This window comes from Aspergillus pseudotamarii, assembly GCF_009193445.1.
Source record: "Aspergillus pseudotamarii strain CBS 117625 unplaced genomic scaffold BDV38scaffold_8, whole genome shotgun sequence".
NCBI classification, from domain to species: Eukaryota; Fungi; Ascomycota; class Eurotiomycetes; order Eurotiales; family Aspergillaceae; genus Aspergillus; species Aspergillus pseudotamarii.
Genome location: NW_022475022.1, coordinates 421,787 through 441,790, shown reverse-complemented (window position 1 = coordinate 441,790; position 20,004 = coordinate 421,787). Strand labels below are relative to the sequence as shown.

General features: G+C 47.4%; 8 protein-coding genes across 8 annotated transcripts; 3 read left to right on the top strand and 5 right to left on the bottom strand.

Moving 5' to 3' along the window:
- Positions 1-2,814: 2,814 nt before the first annotated feature.
- Positions 2,815-3,368, top strand: BDV38DRAFT_279262 (uncharacterized protein; the record flags this gene model as incomplete). Its single annotated transcript, XM_032058972.1, has 3 exons — positions 2,815-3,044; positions 3,095-3,230; positions 3,318-3,368. The coding sequence occupies 3 exons, from the start codon at positions 2,815-2,817 to the stop codon at positions 3,366-3,368; spliced, it is 417 nt and encodes a 138-aa protein (XP_031917424.1).
- A 349-nt stretch (positions 3,369-3,717) lies between these two features.
- BDV38DRAFT_279261 (uncharacterized protein) lies at positions 3,718-4,671 on the bottom strand (the record flags this gene model as incomplete). The annotated part of the gene is made up of 1 exon (XM_032058971.1): positions 3,718-4,671. One exon carries the CDS (start codon positions 4,669-4,671, stop codon positions 3,718-3,720), a length of 954 nt encoding a protein of 317 aa, XP_031917423.1.
- Positions 4,672-6,366: 1,695 nt separating this feature from the next.
- Positions 6,367-7,465, bottom strand: BDV38DRAFT_296871 (NAD(P)-dependent oxidoreductase; the record flags this gene model as incomplete). Its single annotated transcript, XM_032063026.1, has 3 exons — positions 6,367-6,444; positions 6,513-7,390; positions 7,441-7,465. The coding sequence occupies 3 exons, from the start codon at positions 7,463-7,465 to the stop codon at positions 6,367-6,369; spliced, it is 981 nt and encodes a 326-aa protein (XP_031917422.1).
- Positions 7,466-7,994: 529 nt separating this feature from the next.
- On the top strand, positions 7,995-9,561 carry BDV38DRAFT_296867 (aldehyde dehydrogenase; the record flags this gene model as incomplete). The annotated part of the gene is made up of 2 exons (XM_032063025.1): positions 7,995-8,324; positions 8,358-9,561. 2 exons carry the CDS (start codon positions 7,995-7,997, stop codon positions 9,531-9,533), a joined length of 1,506 nt encoding a protein of 501 aa, XP_031917421.1. The 3' UTR covers positions 9,534-9,561.
- A 495-nt stretch (positions 9,562-10,056) lies between these two features.
- On the bottom strand, positions 10,057-10,859 carry BDV38DRAFT_296865 (proline racemase family protein; the record flags this gene model as incomplete). Its single annotated transcript, XM_032063024.1, has 1 exon — positions 10,057-10,859. Exon 1 carries the CDS (start codon positions 10,828-10,830, stop codon positions 10,057-10,059), a length of 774 nt encoding a protein of 257 aa, XP_031917420.1. The 5' UTR covers positions 10,831-10,859.
- Positions 10,860-11,208: 349 nt separating this feature from the next.
- BDV38DRAFT_279257 (uncharacterized protein) lies at positions 11,209-12,149 on the top strand (the record flags this gene model as incomplete). Its single annotated transcript, XM_032058970.1, has 3 exons — positions 11,209-11,735; positions 11,783-11,810; positions 11,991-12,149. The coding sequence occupies 3 exons, from the start codon at positions 11,209-11,211 to the stop codon at positions 12,147-12,149; spliced, it is 714 nt and encodes a 237-aa protein (XP_031917419.1).
- A 1,144-nt stretch (positions 12,150-13,293) lies between these two features.
- BDV38DRAFT_237724 (uncharacterized protein) lies at positions 13,294-15,934 on the bottom strand. Its single transcript, XM_032053620.1, has 2 exons — positions 14,728-15,934; positions 13,294-14,669 (listed from the first exon to the last, which is right to left on the bottom strand). Exons 1-2 carry the CDS (start codon positions 15,806-15,808, stop codon positions 13,558-13,560), a joined length of 2,193 nt encoding a protein of 730 aa, XP_031917418.1. The 5' UTR covers positions 15,809-15,934; the 3' UTR covers positions 13,294-13,557.
- A 1,445-nt stretch (positions 15,935-17,379) lies between these two features.
- On the bottom strand, positions 17,380-19,108 carry BDV38DRAFT_237721 (uncharacterized protein). The gene is made up of 5 exons (XM_032053619.1): positions 18,828-19,108; positions 18,511-18,774; positions 18,241-18,452; positions 18,094-18,173; positions 17,380-18,015 (listed from the first exon to the last, which is right to left on the bottom strand). Exons 1-5 carry the CDS (start codon positions 18,996-18,998, stop codon positions 17,615-17,617), a joined length of 1,128 nt encoding a protein of 375 aa, XP_031917417.1. The 5' UTR covers positions 18,999-19,108; the 3' UTR covers positions 17,380-17,614.
- Positions 19,109-20,004: the final 896 nt, after the last annotated feature.

The window sequence follows — 20,004 nt, the reverse complement described above, 5'->3', positions numbered from 1 at the left end:
CCAGGCACAGATTAAGGCGAAAAAATGCAGTGTATCCTAAAGCTTACGCGTCCATCTCATCACTTCAGGAACATGATGTTCGTAAAACGTCTTACTGACAAGCCATAAAACAGATATTTTGGGCTACTTTTGCCGAGAACCTACGTACTGGTTTTGTTTCTCTTAATGGTGACCCTGATTGTACACGTGATATTACTGCTACTGTAACAATGTCTCTTTATGAGTTGTTTTTACCGGAGCTTCTACGGCCAAATGATATCTTTATACATGATAATGCTCGCGCTCATCCAGCCTATATTATTCACCAAGTTTTCAATGATATTGGCATTCAAGTTATGATTTGGCCGCCTGATTCGCCTGACCTAAATTCAATTGAGAATCTTTGGACTATACTGAAGCGTGAAAGCTATACGTTATATTCTGAATTAATGTTCGCGCCTAATGTGGAGAAGACAAAGCAATTATAACTCAAAGCTGCTAAAGAAGCCTGGCATAATCTTGATGATTTCTCTATTATTAAAGCTATCAGAAAAGATGCCAAATAGGTGAAAGGAGTGAATGAAGCAGGTGGCTGGCATACGAAACATTTCACATCATACATAGCCTAGATTTAGTACAGGATGATAATTACCGTGCAGCCCTGTCTCTCTCCCTCCCTATATAATTAATGAATTATCGCGTTCCTTGAAGGAGATTCTTTCTCCTATTTTCAAACTGAACATAGGCGAATTTTCTGCCGTATTTCCCCTTTAGACATGTCACCCACTATCCCTTGCACATCCATCCTCTTTATTCTGTTTGGCTACATATAAACAGCAACTATATGCTTTCGTGTTCAGCCTTTGTGGTGTTGGAGGATTTCTCAACGTTTCATTTCCCATCTAATCTCCCATGGTAGCATATAGGCAGAGTATTCTAGGAATCAGGATTTCATTCATACTTCAAATGGAGGCTGCTTTATTGTATGCTCTGTACATCGAACCTTTTGGGTTCGACAACTTTCATCCTTAGGATTTGGCCCACTTTGAAAGCAATAGGCTGGCAATTATTTGGTAAGGGTCCATCCATCTGGCATCATAGGTCGGCCGGTCTGTCTACACCACTTGTACTGGCTCGGTGATCCTTCCGTTTCATGTAATACTTGCTAATCCGGGGCTTTATGCGCTCAGAACTATCGGACCGAGGAAGTCAAAAGATGCAGATCCCTGATGAATTCAAACCCTGCTATTTTAATTCTTACTTACCGCCGCATCACTGGCGCAGGCCGAGTATTGTTATGATTTTTTAAACCTTTATCTGAATTAGTGGGTAAGTTGCGCGTTGTGCTTTCCTGTCAAATTCGGCACAGACACTCGTGCAGATAGTGGCTTTAAATCGGCGTTGATCTTTTCCCGCTTCAAGTAATCGATGAGACCCATATCAGACGCTATAGAAGCCAATTTCCTTTTTTTTTTTTTTGACACATCACAGCACATCGGGTTTGACACATCACGTGCGCCTACGCCGTAAATGCCTCCAAGCAACAATGCAGGGGTATGAATAGTTCGTGGATGTGGTAGTCGATCAGACATAATTCCGACATAGCCTTGCTTCCCCAGATACTGTCACCGCTATCTCTATCTCTGTTCTTCGTGTGCCCTGATGGCATACTACTCGAATACGGGTCCCTTGAATACAGTAGTTCTCACGGGGATTATGTATAGGATCCTGTATCGGATCCACGATAAAGCTGATCGAGGGAATTGATACCGATATTATCGAATAGTCGAGTCTCGTATTGGTAGGTACACAACTTTGATAAATCATAAATATTCCAGGTTCGAGCTCTAAGTGGAATAGGATGGATGATGGTACTTTCTCTGATATATGCACCAGAAAGGTCAGGACTGGAACAGGGTGAGCTGGAAGTAAATTGACATATGATGAGTTCGGCGACTCTGAAAATAATGTGGAGTGTCCCAATGTGGCCATTATCATAACGAAAGTATATGAAGTGCCCCGGAGCCGGTTAGCCAGGTCACAATCAATAAGAACAAATACTATGGTAATACCACCTTATGACGCCTGTCAAAGATAAAGCAATTCAAAGTTTACTGCTAGTTCCGACCTGCATAGTGTATTCTTATAGTCGTCGTGGTGGGGCTCCATTGCAGCAAAGTGGGACGTTGGGTTCTTCGGATTCAGTTTGCCAGAAACAGCAGCATACCGATGCTGGCCACGCGTCACTGGCTATCTTTTTGGCTGATACCAAGTAGCCATGAAGAACAGAGAATCATTGCATATTTAAGGCAATCGAGTGGTCGTTTAGGAGTTTTCCGTTTTTTGAATATCCAACTTGTCGTGAACAGATTTTCCCCAGTTTTTCCCCGATAATTTATCTTGTGCTTCTACACCATTCTGAAATAGAGCAATCAAAAATGTTGGACTTCGCCAATTACCTCTTCAAATATTCGGATGCCCAAGACCCTAAACATCCTGCATCTGAGCGTTTCTTTAGCCGGCTTCCGTATCGCACATCAAATTCCGGGATGATTTCCTCCAGCGACATACAACAAATAGCGATGGGGACCTGGGAGGAAATGTTATCCCTGGAAGGGGTCATTGTATATATTGGCTGATGCCGGAATCTCCACCAGATTGGGTTGAAGGGATGCTCAAAATATACGATGTGGGCATTTCTTACGCGGGTATATTTGGGATAGCACCAATTGTAACACTCAATGATGAGTTTGAGTGAATTTAGATCGGAATGAAGCCGCCTGTTCAGTGAATGTAAGTGGACTGCGACCATTAGAGGAGCGAACCTGCACTAATATGACCGGACAGCCTGCCGATATACAACTTGCGCTTATCGCCTCCTTCAAGCTGGGGACGCCTATCACAATTCCTGGATTAGAGGGTTTGGAGGTTGCAGTACGAAGTCTCACAGGTCTTGACACATCTTGTCTCTATGACATCTATCTTCGCGCTCAAGAGTTCACCGAGGCCCAGAGTGTTCCTGTGGATGGAGGGTATTCTTCATGCTCCATGATGATGAACCCAATGTCGGCTTCGGGATTGTACGGAGGGAGAAGAAGGTTGTGACACATGGCAGAGCAGCCGCGGGGTTCGTTGAGCAGAAGGTTACGAAGCTCGTCGTTGTTCTTCCACATGTACATCATTTTCTCATACATGGTTCTTCCGGGCACATCTCGAACACCGACGACTACATCACAAGTTTCCCCGGCACAGTGAACACCGACGGTATTGAAGCTGCGTTTGAACGGCATTTTATGTAAGCGAAAACCGAGTTTAAAGCGATAACTAATATTCAATAGAAGGAAGAGGAGATGGGCTTTCAGGACCTCGACGATGAGTTGGGCGAGTAACTTAGGAACGGAACCTAGACCAGGAATGAATGGCGCATTTAAATGGCCTGCCCTAACGCTCACGTCGGACGGTCGAACAGAGGGCTATATCGGCTAGCCACCCGAGAAGTCAATCTTGAAAGCTCTAAGTCTAGGAAGTTTTTCTCATGATTAGGAGTATGGGGGCGGATCTTGCTACCGTGTCACTTCCACACCTGGACTGAACTCGTCCATTTGTCCCTATAGCATGTGATGTTTGATAACGTTCAAGCCACTTAGCACCAAGATGAGTCGCCCGCTCAGGTGACCGGTATGTCGAAATAGTTTGTGTTGGTAATACCCATTTGACTGGAATAGGCATCCTGATCCATCATCGGTAGTATGCGAAGGGTCCAGCTCTATAGAGATGGCTCGGGCCGGATGCCGTGTCTTGGCAACGGCATGGGGGACTATAAATACGCCAGATGTCATGAGCAACAGATTCTTTGCATATGCCGCGGCTGTTGCTGCCGCATACTCTTGCCTTTGCTTCGTTTTGTGTGAATCTGAATAATCGCAAATGCCTCGGATAAGTATTGATCCAAAGTCTTGCTGCTTCCATCTCAAAGCATAAGACCCCATGTTGTCTTGCTATTCGATCCCGAGTTATGGCATCTTTCATGACCTGGTTGGCAGACGCAATCAGATCATAGAAAACGTTTGGCTCCGTAGTGGGCCTTTTCGTCCGTTGAATTGTCATATTCATATCGCACAACCCACAGGATAGTGTCGAGATATCATGAGTGTAATCTGCTTTGAAAAGGAGGCCTTGGTCCTCTCCGGGGTAGGTAAACCGTGACAAGGGCGGATACTCAGCAATAACTGCAGATAAGTAACTATTAAGTCGACTCCGGCCTAGCATCTCCTCAGACTGCACATTGCATAACACTGTCAAGACCACAGCTGGGGGCTTATTCGAAGTGCCCGTCTGTCCAAACTTCCCGCCAGCCATGGTCTTGCCGTAGTCATACTGTACCACGCCTCCGGACGGGCCAACCGGCTTGCTAACCACCACATTGCCAAGGCGTATATCGTTCTCCTGACTTGGAACCCTTCCACTTATGCTAACCATTAGGCCAAATCGCATGGTTTTGTACGTGGATAGCATGTCTTTGGCCACACTTGGCGCAGAGCTTGTGCTGTACACACCGACTGGCAGACACGCTATCACGAAAGTGTGACCACAAATCTCACCTGGTCGTCGGGGGATTGGGGCAGCTGTGGATGATTTAAATCCAACATTGACTTGGCTGCAGCCATTTCCAGCGGCAGGGAACAAATCCATCCTACCGTGTAATCCTTGGTGGGAACCCGTCTTGAAGATTACTCATCCTGTGTAGACGCATCGGTCTATGGAGAAATAAAGATAATACACTATATAATCGGTTACTTAAAGTAGCCTGGTACATACGACCACAGGGTGTGGAGAACAGGGCTTCCCGTCCGCTCAGCCGTACTTAAGCCACACGCCGGGAGGTTAGTAGTTGGGTGGGTGACCACCAGCGAATCCCTCCTGTTGTATGTTAACTTTTTTGGTATTCTTTTTGCTTCTTACCAAGCAAGCTAGAGACTGGCTGGCAAAACGCATTGACTTAGAAGGGTTAGATAGCATGAATCAAAGCCTATCTAGTTAGGGCTGATCGCCGCTATTCAAGTGTGCTTCGCCCGAACCCGGTACAATCGACCAAGTCTCCGCAGTGAACAGCAAATGCTGGTTTATCCTCATCCTCTCAGGATCAACGTATGCCTTAATTACCACAGAGTTTGTCCCTATATTGAACACATGAAATATAATATAAATATTCTCGGACCCTCCGGACCCCAATACATCTCCACAAAACAATTACATCTATTTTCAGTTAGCAGCAGATACATCTCTCTTCTACATACAATACATACCCGCTTGTATTGGTATTTGCTTATATAAAAGGATATTTTACAGGAGAAGATAGTAGATTTAACTTCTAGATAAAAACAAGATCGCTTCCCCACTCACAATTTAGATTAGAACCGGGAGATATTATTAAAATTAAAAAACTAAATAATATTTAAAAAATATCTAAATACTATTGGAAATACTTGAGTGGGTAAGATTTGTATTTTACTAAATAATAAGGAGTCAAGGACTCTTAATACTGGATTAAATATCTCTATTTATACTTAAGAAAGCCGCTTCTAGCTGTATATAATATTAATAATAGTACAGTATACTGATATAGATTATACAACTGCTGTAATTAGTAATATCTACTTTCTTTCACTGCTAACAGCTACTATACAATTATAAGAGAGCTGGCTAACTTTTCCTTTAATTCTAAGACAAGCCTTGCTCATACTCCACTATAAGACCTTTTAATAATACTAAAAGTCCGCGATTGATTACCAAAGAGCGAATATCATATAAATCTAGGGCTTTACTTCCCCACTTATCGAGAGTCTCGATTCTTTTACATCGTTAAGATCCTCTCTCGGATAGCTGTAGTTCAATAGGCTATAACTTCTCCACCCACATCCTATACTTCCGACAAATGAATTTGAAATGGTTGAGAAAGCGACTACATCAGGTTTACAACACTAACACATAAAAATTGGACTACAAGTATCATAAGACTCTGGATGGTGGAAATCCAATAAAACACGCGGGGTAACCTTCATTGCGACAGTATTACACCAAACTCCGGATTTGAACCAAATATCGGAACAGCACTGATGGGTAGCTATTTTGAGGACACGATATTCATGGAACTACCAATACCACTCCAGTACTACCCAGGCTCCGAACAAATAAAAATAAAAAATAGAAACAAGAAACGAAAAAAACCATGAACGTCCATCCTATGTGTCATGATAGCTACTGATGTTGCAGTGCAAGCTAGGACCTGTACAATGCGAGACTACCTGAACATGATTTCAGACAAATTCTAACATCAGTCGTCGTGTGCTTCATTTACATCTCAGTTTATATATGCTGTTCGTGTATCTACTTCTGCAGGTGCTCCTTCGCCCACTCATCCAAGTTGCCATAAACATGAAGCCAGAGAGAGGTATGATCAAGATCCTGGTTCCAATGACGTCAGTAAGTCCATTCAACAATTAGGAGATCTTGGATAAGAGGGCAAGACTCACATGTGTGCGAGGGTCGGCATCGACTACTCGGAAGGCTTTGATAGCGGCCTCGCCTGCAGTTGGACTGATCCCCACCTTCTTTGCAGCGTCAATGCCGATTGTGAGATCCTTCACACTCAGCGCAGGTGCAAATGCCCTTCTGTAGTTGTTGCTGGATGGGGCATCGGGCACAAGGCCAGGGACTGGTTGCTCCAGACCCATCACCCACGAGTTCGCAGTACCTTCCCTAATGCACTTAAAGAGGGCGTTCTTATCAATTCCATACTTCAGGCCAATGGCCATACCCTCAGTAGCAACAAGGTTGTTCGCTAGAGTAATATAGTTGTGGGCAATCTTGGCCACCTGCCCCATACCAAGTCCACCACAAAAAGTGATCGTGCTGGCTTCCCCGACAAGCGACAGGGTCTCAAAGATACGCTTGCCTACCAAATCGGTTTCTGTGGGCTCTGCGTGACCGACCATGAAGGACAAGGTTCCTGCATTTGCACCCCACATTCCACCTGAGACTGTGGCATCGACAAACGTACCCAACCCGGCGTTAAAGATTGTCTTTCCGAGTTCCTGGGTGGATTCAATCTCAATAGTACTGCATTCGATCAAAAGCCGACCCGAGTCCTTGGTGGCCGCAATCACACCATTATCTGGGTCTAGATAAACCTTTCTTACTTGAGGCCCGGCTGGTAGACTCGACAACACGGTTCTGACCTTCGTGGCCAGCTCCTTCGCCGAGGACGTGACTTCGATCTTGCCAAAGTGCCCGAACTCGTTAATTAGGCGCTGAATAACGTCTTGGTTGAGATCAAACACGTAAAGGGTATGGGAGGATGGCAACTTCTTGCGTAAGTTGCTGGCCATACCATACCCGATAATACCCAAGCCTGTTGGGGTCAGCCGTGCTAATGTCTCATCTATTCTGTTGGATTCTTACCGATTACACCGTACTCGGTTGCCATTGTTGACGGGTGGAATTCGTGGATGATCGGTTCTATAGAGAGACCGGAGCTGTAGAATTGGCGAGATGTTTGCTTGGAAGGAGTTATTAGCTTTGCATTGAATGGGAATTGAGCCACGGAGAGGATTCCCAGCTTTATTTATGTCCTGTCTAGAAAGGTCGTTGTCAAATTGAGATTGTGTTTACTCTGAGGGTTATCCGCCCACGTGAGCGGCGTCGGCACCAATATAGTAAAGCATAAGTGCCAGGCGTCGGGCAGGGCTTCTGTGAGAACGGCCCGAAAGCCGAGACCCTTGGGTGCTTATACCGAGTTCTCTATTGCGTCTACCATGTAAATTTCTAACAAAAACCGTGATCTTATAATGCGTTTCCTGTATTCCGTTCAGCTCCATATCCTGCTGAACTCTCCCTCAATCTATTATCATTCTGTTGATAAACCTCCACTTGGCGGACGCTACTGACCCTTATTCCACTACGAGGATATAATCAACACCAAGAAAGCGTTAGCCTTGTATTGAGTTACAGTAGCTATGAAGACAACAACATTACAGAGTGAAATACATACCTTTCACTCGGGTCGGCCACAGCCTGAATCCTCCTCGAACATATCCATATTCACTACAGTTGACCCCAGCACTGCAGAGCCATTGGCTACGATCCATCCCACCACGCCCCAGCAGCTCGACAACGCCATTGCATCTGCCGAAGAAGCCTTTCCATCATGGTCGCAAACTTCCCCAGCACATCGAGCTGCTATCTTGCTACGAGCTGCAGCGATTCTAAGACAACGTAATGACGAGCTAGCTCTTACTGAAACCGTGGACACTGGGAAAGCATGGTCGGAGACGTCTTCTGTCGACGTTAGCACCGGTGCTGACGTCCTTGAGTACTAGGCACACCTCGTTTTAGGTGGCCTTCCAGGGCAACACACACGCTTGGCATCCGATGCGTATTTCTCGACGAGCCATGAGCCTCTGGGTGTTTGTGCTGGAATAGGCGCCTGGAACTATCCTCTTCAGATTGCTCTCTGGAAGTCAGCTCCCTGTCTTGCTGCGGGGAATTGTATGGTATATAAGCCGAGTGAGGTCACACCTCTCCATGCAAATACCCTTGCTCTGATCTATATGGAAGCTGGACTGCCACCGGGAGTCTTCAATGTGGTTCATGGTGATGGACCCAGTGTGGGAGCCCTATTGGTGGCTCATGAAGGTATCGCCAAGGTGAGCTTTACTGGCCAGGTCAGCACCGGCAGTAAGGTTGCTAGCGAGGCTGCCAAGGGCCTAAAGGGGATTACGATGGAACTCGGAGGGAAGAGCCCCCTGGTGATACTTCCAGATGCCGACGTTGAGGAGGCAGCTGATATTGCAATGATGGCCAACTTCTTTTCAAGCGGTCAGGTTTGTACTAATGGAACCCGTGTCTTCGTGCCCGAAACCCTTCTCAGCCGGTTTGAGGGGGCCTTGATCAAGCGCTGTCGCGAGGGGATCCGTATGGGGTTTCCGACGGACCGGAACACCAATTTTGGTCCTGTCGTTAGCGATATTCAAAGGGACAAAGTCAATATGTATATCAAGCATGGGCGTGAGATTGATAGGGCAAGGGTATTGTATGATGGTGCCCTTGATTCTCAGAAAGACTTTCCATCAAAAGAAGGCTTCTGGGTGCCCCCTGTTATCTTTACCGATTTCACGGACGACATGCGCATTGTCCAAGAGGAGATCTTTGGTCCAGTTATGAGTATTCTACCATATAAAGCTCAACCTCAGGAGGAAGAGGATTGGCTACATGACCTGATACGACGGGCAAATAACTCCCCGATGGGGCTTGCAGCAGGTGTTGTCTCATCTGATGTGGGATTTGCTCAACGTATTGTTCAACAAATAGATGCAGGAATAGCCTGGATCAACACGTGGGGTGAAAGCCCCGCAGAGATGCCTGTCGGTGGCTGGAAGATGAGTGGCATAGGATTGGAGAATGGCCAGGAAGGCATCCAAGCATACCTTCGGACCAAGAGTACGCTGGTGCGGTGTGGTAGAGGTGCTTGCGGCAACGTTTTCACCAAATCCTGAAACAATTCTCTCCAATAACATGAGCTCTTGCTGCACGAAACTTTGACTCAATTACTACTCCGTCCAAGGTTCCGCTGACTATTGGGAGTATTATGGATGGATTGTAAATTTGACAGGGTGTGAGTGTGTTAGTTAGCAAGGCTCGGGGCTGATTACAGAGAATACAAACCTTCATGCAAAGTGCTTTTTAGTATCAGTTGCATGTCACCTCTTAAGACACGCCTTGTGTAATAATCTGACAATTTGTCAATGGGGAACTCTCTCGTCTCATGAAGTAAATTTGACAGCTGAATAGGGCTAGAGGTTTCGGGTCAGCTGATTTCCTGTATGGGTCACTATCTATTTGGCCCGTGGACTGTGGGGTGTCGCCAAATATACAATACACCCAGGTCAGGCAGGCTTGAGTCTGAGAATATTTCAAGTTTATGTATGATTATTTTGAAGTGAATGATAGACATCTCTATCTCCAGCGAGGATTGCATTGAGCTGTCAACATATAGCAATAACTTTCGAGTCTGCCTCGTCATTCCTCGGAGTCCATTTTCCACACGTCTCCAACCCGCAACCCCTCTGGGAATGGATCCGTCGCATCTAAAACAACCTGCTTGAAGCTTGTAATCCAAGCACTGCCTGTCACAGAAGGATAAACGGCATCGTAATTTCCGACCTTGGTGGTTCCATGCATACGGCCGATAAACTCCGTTCCAGTAATGCCATAATGGTAGAGGGGCTCGCCATCAGCTAACTCGCCTCTTGCATGGAGAGCTGCTGACCGGGCGCAAGTGCCAGTGCCGCAAGGGCTCCGATCAAGTCGTCCAGGCGATACAACAACTGTGTTAAGTGAGGCTTTCCCGTCTGTATAGTTTGTAACGGGGTCTGTAAATTCCAGAATGGTGGCACCGCGGATTTGCGGATTTTCAGGGTGGACCGGGTCGGTCTGCTCTGCCACAGCACGCTTGATGCGCTCGCCAACTTCAACGATATTGGCTCCTTGCGAACTCTTTATGTTGATCCCCACGGAAGCAGCATCTACCAAAACGAAGATCATGCCGCTGTAAACGATATCAACCTTAACAGTACCGAGTCCTGGGACCGTGATCTCCTTATCAAGGGCAAAGGCAAAGGCCGGAACGTTGTGAAATCTGACTCTCTTGCATTTGCCGTTGCTGCAGTTGGTATATACAGTAACCAAACCAGCTGGTGCATCCAGCTTCACGACTGTTTCCGGCTCTTCCATGGGGATTATACCAGTCTCCAGGAGACATGTAGCCGTCGCGATGGTGTTGGCTCCGGACATAGGTATGACCTTTGAGGCCTACATGAAGCAGCGAGCCATTTCTTCCGGCAATATGTAAGGTTATCCTAGCACCTTTGAATAATATCTAATAGTACCAGGATCATCATACCATGTCTCCGTGCGGCCCATCCCATTAAGGTATCGAAAGAGGAAGAGGCAACTATCAAGCAAAATATCGAGAAGGGAAGCTTGATTTCTGGACTTATGATTGACTACTACAGATTTCATAAGGGATGTGACGATGCCTTGAGATCAGGCAAAACGTGCAAGCTACGTAACGCCATTAGCATTTTAATGTGCGAGTACATGTACTCTGAAGAAGAAGCATTTCATATCCTAAAGCAGGAAATTCTTACACAAGAAATGGAAATTATAGAAATGGTTCGTACTTGGGGATCTTCTGAACGGAGATCAGAAGGCCTACGGAATTTAGTGACACTTGATATCCTCGCGTGCGGCGGTCTGCACCACTGGGCTTCTTTGGCCCCTCAGTTTAACATAAGAAATGCGGTGGCAACTGAGGAGAAACGGGCCCAGCTGGTTGGCAAGTGTCTGCATCCTCCTTGGGCCCTAGCAAAATATCCACCACCATATGTGCAAAAGAGAGAGCCTTCTCAGTCAGGAGACCTTGGTCCCTCAGGTAACAGTAAAGAAGAACTTTTATCCGACTCAGGAATTGGCAATGACGCGGACCCTCATCACTTCCACAATATGTCGTGCTTTTTCAAGCTGTTCGATGCTCCTCAGGACGACGGTATATTCCTGGAACCGCACGAATACGCCAGCAGCGCTCTAGGAAGAAAGTATTGGGGTGAGTTCGTGAGAACGATGAATGTCTGGCTTCAGCTTCTGTCAATGAAGCGCCTGAACGACATCTTAGATTGGCTATATGCTTCGGTTGTGATGTAAGCATTCCATGCAAGGCCAGTGTGCACTAGCTGATTATGCGAAGGTCGGATGATATCCAGGATGGCACCGAGGTCCGACGCGGGTAACCAGCAGCACACATATTGTACGGGGAAAGCCAGACTATGAACATTATACATATTGGCATAATAAAAGCAGCCAGACTAGCTGACAATACGGATGGAAGGATTATGTAGATTCCATTTGGTTAGAGATTTGTCGATGCAAGTGAGGCTGCAGCTAACCTTCTCTAGACCTTCTTCCGGGCGCCATTCGAGGTCAGGCATTGGAGTTTCACTGGAAAGAGCACACCAAATGTCCCACCATCGATGAAAGCATCAGTATGGTTGACGGTAAAACTAGCAGCCTTCTACCATACCCTCTTCGACTCATGGAAGCTGAAGCTGGCATAAAAGCACCCTTGTCAAAGCTGCACAACCTAGTTACAGTGCTGAGAAGATATTTTCAGTGACAAAATGACTGCCGAGATCTAGCAGACTTTGAGGTATGATTCATGTCGGCCTTGTCGGATACCATAATTAACTAACTTGTCTATAGTGCATGACCCGGAAGGGGGTTGCTGTGAACACTTATCGGAGGGAAAGTTCTCATTATTCCTTGTACATCTTTTGAAGAATTCCCCGGCCGCTACGACTGTATATCGACTCATGTTCAAGCGCCCGAAGGATATTCCCCTTAAAGAACAGCACATGATATTTATACTGTCGCAAATGAAGTCTGCCGGTAGCTTTCAGTACGTCCAGAATCTTCTTACCAGGTTGAATGACGAATTGTTGAGATGTCTTGATGAGGTAGAAGCCGAATTAGGGAAGAACAATCGCTGGAGGTTTAGAATCATGTCAGTGAGGATCTAAAACCTGACTGAGAGTTAGGGGGGATGTTGAACGGGGTTGCATAGATATACGTATTTCAACGTACCTTGCTTCGAAAAACTGATGTCTTCCTGTAATCCCAATCTTTCATTCCAGTCTCTTGGAACTTCGTTCTGGACCACCAGGCATTTCCCAAAGACAGCCAATGATATGTATGAAGTTGTCTTGGTTTTATCCAGATCTTGATGCGTTATCAGGTGTATTTTAAGGCAGTTTGTATATAATCTTCAATGCTGTGTTATGGCGCACCTTCTAATATAGATATCTCTTAATTTATCAAGATTTTAGTTCAAGATAGAGGTCAATACTATGCCAAAAGGGAACTGTGGCACGCAACAAGAGTGAACAACCTTTAGATCTGGACCGCTTGAGTTTCGCGTAATCTCGCGACAAAAGATGACATCCCCATTGACACCTTGAATAAGGTGCAAGGACTGAAGCTGCGCTGTGCGCACTACCTCACAGAGAGGTATCTGTATCTGAACTGCATTGCCCCTCGACATGATTTCCTGAAATGCGACTTTACACTATACCGGCCATATAGGATGGATTGAAACAACCCGGAAGCTCCGTATCGGGGGTAGCCAGTAGCCACTTTCCCAGTGTCCGTGTTATTATACGCAAAGTCCTGACGATTTCCATTCTATTCTATGAAACGGATACTCTACACTGAGAAGTTTCAGTTTATTATGTACAGTACATATATCCGTATATCCGCATTTAGATCAGGTTTCCGTTAGGTCATACTCCCTTTCCCCGAGTTTATTGATGTACAGCGCAATTCCAGAGTTGTAGCATATATCCCGGTAGTTTTGCATTGAAATGAATAAACAACTGAAGCCACGGCTTGAATAAGACCGCTTGAGATAGACGGCGCGCTATTATCGTAAAGGAATCATAATTGCAGCTCTAAACATGTACATCATCATTAGTCCATCAAATATACAGGCGCCTTGACCAACACATTCATCGGACCTCGGCCTCTAACTTCCGCAGTAATGAAGGATGCAAACCGAATCCGTCCCGCTCCCAGGCTGCTCCGTTCTTCCATAGCCGTGGGAGGGCGCATGTCCCCATTGCCACCGGGGCTCGGAGCAGCGCCCTGGTTTTGTCTCCGTCCCATTACCTTGCTGATTACGGACCGCATGCGCGGTTCGCGTCCGGGATGCGACCCCCCTGGCGTGCCCTCTTGGCTCGTTGACCCGGACGACTCTCTGTCGGCCTCGTCAGGCGGTCCTTCAAGGCGTTCGTGGTCGCCGGACCCTCGCGCCGCGGCGGATTCAGCACTCACGTTGGTGAGTGGTGGAAGGCCGGTCTCGACTTTCATGTTCGGCTCGTGTAGGAGGGTGCCGGGATGGATGTACTCAATACAGACGTCGCGCGATTCCAAGGGGACTTTGTCCGCGATACCTACAGCATTCTCCACAATCATGCGTGCGCCGTTGTCCAGCCCGGGCGGCGGAGGATCACCCAGATATGACACCAGGTTGGCCACCAGACTATCAACCAAATGGTCAATCAGCTGGCCCCGGTGTTCTTCGGCAGCCGGTCCCTGCAGTGCATCTGTGAGGCCATCCAAGGTCGTCCGTCGCCAGTTGGAAATGCGTGCGATCGCGTTCTCTTTGTCCTCGTCGGTGAGAGTATGGCCCTGCTGCCGGCGCAGGTTCATCTCAATGCTCTTCAACTGTCGACTGAAGGTGGGATCCAGTGCCGGGTGGAAAAAACGCTCAAACAACTCATCCACAAGCCACCGACTAATGACTGCACGACCAATCGCGGTCATCTCCTTCGTGCCGGTGATATGCGCATCGTCGTTCACGTAACCCGCCAACCACTTGGGAAGACTTTTCCACTCTTTCCGGAATGCAAACGCCAAATCCTTGATGGCGCCGTCCAGACGACCGAATCGGTTGGCATACTCGTTGTCGTCCAACACTGTACGCGACACGGCCATGCGCTGATGGGCGACGGTATTCTGTAGCTGTTGCACCTGAGCCTCCTTCTCAAAATAATATCTTTTCACTTTGGAATACTTCGCCTCTAAATGAGAAAGTCAGTTTAGAAGAATAAAATCTGGCGCGCGGGTCGAAAGACCTACGAAGTTCGTCATGCTTCTGCACTAAGGTACGCACATCAACCTCTCCTTCGTCGCGAATGCGGGTGGACGTGGGCGTGCTACGGCCCGGTTCCGGTGGTTGGGCTGCATTGGCACGCGCTGTGGCATCCTGGTTGTTATTGCCCTGAGGGTAGGACGGATGGCCGCCTGGTGGTGGGGTCGCCGTTGGGGCGCGCTGGCCACTGGGCGGACGATCGGACATGGCACTCTGTGAGGCAGAATGGTCGGAGTAAGCGGGTGGAGGTGGTATCGGCGAGGGAGGTCCTAGGGACTGTCGCGATGACGGACGAGGAAGACCCAATTGATTCTGTTGCTGTGGTTGTGGTTGTTGGACCGGGCCCGGAGCTAATTCGCCCGGATGCTTGGGCTCCACCGGGGACGGGCGGTAGATCTGCTCGAGAAGCGATGAATCGGTGTTCGATCGCTGTATCGAGGGGTTCTGCGGCGGGCGAGATCGAGGGTCGTGGGGAATTCCTTGTTCCTGTCGTACGGGAGACTTTGATGGGTCTTGCGCTGTGTCTACCACATGCTCCCTCGATTTTGACGGCGAGTGGGGGTCAGCGGCCGTATCCACCGACAAGGGACGTTGTTCCTGTCGTTGCGGGGCCGGAGACGTTTTCCTTACGGAACGACTACGTTCCAAGAACCCAGTCGACTCCCGAGGGGCTTGGGAGGAAGAAGAGTGCGAGTGTAAGGAGAAGAGGTTTCTTCTGGACCGTCGCGGGTTTTCGTGTTCCTCTGGTCTCTCTGCTGGCTGCGGGTGTGGCCACAACTGGTCGGAAGGGTCAGCATCGACAATGCGCGGAGGCGCAGCAGCGGCGGGCGGGACTACCGAATGGTTGGCAAAGTTGTTCGGACGGCGGTGACTCTGCGAGCGATGAACCACGTTGGAATGCGCAGGATGTTGAGGTGGAAGTGGTGGCACCGGTTCGTTGGTGGAGACGGAAAACCGTCGGTCAAGATCGTCAGGGAATGCGACCGAAGATGGGAGATGCTCGACTGATCGGAATGCAGCAGAGTTGGTCGTCGGAGGAGTCTTGGACTTTTTTTTAAAGAGGGGCATGGAGAAGGAAGTAATAGGGGGGGAAAGTGGGGAAGGAAGAAGGTGGGAAGGAGGAAAAAAAGGGAGGAAGTTAAAAGGGGATGAAAATGAGAGTGAGTTGTACAAGTGAGGAAGGGGAGAGAAACAGTCTCTCTCTCTCTCTCTCTCTCTCCGCGAGTTTGACGGGAGTCAAGGGACAGAGTGTTTGTGTTGTTGTTGTTGGATTGATTCAATCAGTAAGTGGAGAATCCGACTGACGACGAAGAGGAGAAAAGGTGGGACACGTGCCTCGTCATTGGTGGGCGTAACACGAGGCTGGAGATTAAATTACATCTATGTTATTTTTAGAGTTATCGTACCGTATCCCCTCTGGCCAAAAAATACCCTCCCCTATTCAGGTACCGGAGTATGGGGAAACCAAAACATTTCAAATACTACTCTGTCCGACATGTCGGAATGTGAAAAAAAAAAAAAAATCACTCCTGACATTCTTTCGGTCCAGAATCAATCAAGCTACTGTACTCGTCGTCATAAGCCCTTTCCCCTCCGTACCTGAATTGAAAATACAACTGCTGACCATCGTAACATTCACAATGGGGCCAGTCAGGCAGAAATGATGCCTGAGCTTTAAGCTTGAGCGGCAACGATCGACGCCAAGGGATACCCGCTCAGCCTCAATCGCCAAGCATTCCCTCCATGAACAATGTGCGATGAATCTCCTCATGGAATGCACCCTCTCCCAATTTGGATTATTCTCGTGTGAAGAAGATAAATTTAGGATATATCCTCCTTGAACTTACTACTTCTCCATCGCCCCTGTGCAGATCGCAATCTCCATTAATACCTCATCGGCATTTGTCTTCCACTAACGCTCACTTATATACTTCCATAGCCATAGCCCTAATCATGGATTATGAGGAGACCCCAAGGAAGGACGATCGTTTCGAACTTGAAGATGAATCCACCGACCTTCTTTGTTTTCTTAGGTCATGTCAACTCTACCGAGGATATGCCTTCAAAGACTCTCGTCTTTTCAGAGGAGAGAGTATCAAGTCTAGCAGATGCGGCTTGTTTTAAGCTGCCATAGTATTGATTAGCTACCTCGATGAAGTATATATATCACGTGCATCACTCGGTTTTGTTGTAGTTCATTTTGGCAGGGATGAGGATTCTCTGCTTCCAACACGAATTCTGGTTGAACGTAGTCCCTTTCACTACTCGTCGCGTGCGTAGAGGGGAAACCCACAAACCAAAAAGATGGACTCGCGTCAGGCAAACCCCATATTCACTGGATCATCGGGAAATCTTGAGTTACTGCTTTTGTTGTACCTCATAACGGTAAGGCAATGTGCAATTTGCACCATTGACATTTACGTCGCCCGCCTGACATGGTTGTAAATAATCGAGGTTCATCTCCAATACTCAATATTGGAATCAGATTAAACGTAACTACGAAATAGAAAATACAAAACGTTTCTTTACGAACCATGTCTAATTAGCTTCGCTTAACCGGGTCGATGGTGAAAATGGATGGTATCATTTACGCAAAACAACCTAGAGCCTACAGAGAATGAATATATATATCACGCGAATACAAGTGGATGCTCATTTATCTTTGGCTTATAGCGATACTTACTCACTGGAGAAACGATTGCTGGGCTATCAAGCCAATGAATGACACAAGTCTCACATATACTTCTCAACTCGTGGGTATCATATTACAAATACGCTAACTTTACTCTGACTACTTATTGAAAGCATAATAAAACCTTTGTGGTAGAGGTGACAGGCTGATATCCAATATAGAAACCCACTGATGAAAATTTGTTAAACCTCAATTCCTTTGGTAGAAATGTCGAGTTCAGTATGAACCACAATCCCTGGCGAGCGACACTCATCATTCTGATGCGGGTTCCCGCTGACTTTGATCGTGACCTGTGTCGTCGTTCGCGACCAACGCTCCGGAGGACCCGTGAGTTCGACCTGAGAGCCAGTATCGGCGTCCAAATCCCTGATTCCGTGGATCGGGTAGTGTTTGCCACTATGAAGGCTAGCAAAACTGGAACCGGACGGGGAGCTAGCCCTGCCGTGGATGGCAAGAAAGGATCGGATAATCGATGCGAGTGACTGTCCACCACGGAGAAGGGCGCCGTAGCATGGTAAACAAGCGGCAATAATGGAACAATTGGTCTCGACGATCATGAAGACAAGCTGCTTGGAGTGGATATCTGGAGGGAAGCATGTCAGGGTGAGATGTGTGCTCCGATCTAATACTAGAACTAGGACGACGGCAAAGATATACTTACGGACTACGGATAGGTCAGTCGGCTCTTTGGCTATGGAGGCATGGAGGAGAACCAGTCGAACAATAGCAGCAGCGCAACAACTGGGATTTGCGTAGGTCCTGGTGAGTACATGCATAGAGAAACGCGGGGACAGGGACGAGAGCTTACAGGGCTCCTAACACGTAGACGAGAATAAGATCCCACACCCTGTGGGTTGACATGGGTAGAAACCAAAGCATGGGGAGGGGAAACAGCAAAACAGCGATATTTAATGCGATGCTGGTGGCGGATTGAGCGAACTCCATCGCAACTTGATCGAATCTGAAGCGACCCTTCCCAGTCCATGGCCGACTGATCGGATCGCCTTCTAAGAGAATCAACTGCATTATGTCTGTGAGTCTGTGCGGGAGATGTATGTTGACTGTAGGAACCACTTACGAAGAAGAAGGCGATCCCCCAACATCCAACAATCGCGATGGCAATACATGCAGCGATCTGGGACTTGGAGATCGAAAATGTTCGTTTATAGAATAGTAAAATCGAAATCTTCACGACAGATAGGCTAACTTGGAGGATGGCACTGCAAATGAAAATGCATTGAAATGATCGCTGGATCCCCGACGTTATACTGATTTTGTATTTTGAGATACCAGTGATACTGCCAAATATCCAAACCGTGAGGCTCAGCCCGAAAGTAGGAAGCTTGTGGAACGTTAGCTCTATGTTTTGTTTCCAATCACCTTGAGAATACATGCCCACCCTGCCAAGATCCACCAGTCATCAGCTCCAAGTTTGAACCGTCCTATTCGACGTGCTTGGAACCGGAGAATGATCGACAATAGAGACAATATTGGAAATATGGTTGACACAACGACAAGGGCAACGGAGACGACCGGCGTCACATTGATGGACATTGAAGCGTCCATGGCTGGGGCCGTTGAAGGAGAGAAAGAGGGTCAGGGAGACAACATGTGGCCGAATGAGGGGGGGAAAGAGTAATGAAATGAATTCTGTCTCTGTGGCTGACTTTTTAAGAGGGGGGGGGGGGCTGAGAACCCGGGATGTAACATTATATTTTGACATCTACAGGGATTTTTCACTAAGATTGTGCAGAAAAGAGGAGAGTTGGGGCCAATTTAAGCAGGGACAGACTTATCCCTCCAAAGGGTAGCAGAAGAACTGCCCAAACTGAACGGAAAATGGCCCCCAATATGACATGCATGATGAAGATATGGAAGAGAAGAAAAGTCAGCCGTAATCCACGTGGCAATGGAATTGTCGTTCGAGAACCCTAAACGAGGCCTTTGCCTGGCGCTAATGCAACAAGGTTTTGTCTGACACCCACGCTTACCGGGCAACTGAGCAGCGGTGTGAAGGTGTGAAGACTGCCTTGAGTCATAATACTAGTGTCGGGTACATAACTGTGGCATTACTTTTACAGACATTGCCTGTCACATGTCCTTTTGCTCAGCGGTAACCAAATCGCTCAAAAGGTCCGGTATACTGCTGAGACTCCAGCACCGGAGAAACTGCATTTCCCTCGGGTGAGGTTCTTGCTGCTCATAGAATAGTTGTCACTGCCTTACTTGATATCTCGGGTCTTAATGAAATGGAATCTGAATGATCACGGAGGAATCTGACCGCATGATGGGATCCCTTGTTGGCCAGTTCCTCCCCTTACGAGTTATTTGATATCCAGGTATTATCTGAATAGCTTTAACAGACTCGGGAATAACCCTCTTACTTTCAAGTCCACTTCTCCTCTAGATCTAACGCCGCTTCCATTTGATTCTACTGTTGTTGAAATCCGGCGTGTACCTAGAAAAGATATAGGGTGTGGAAAGCTCCCCTGCATATGTCGCATAAAATGTCTCACAGCTAGCATTGTGCCTTGCCTTCTTTCGGTGCAAGGGATAACCTATAACTTACCCA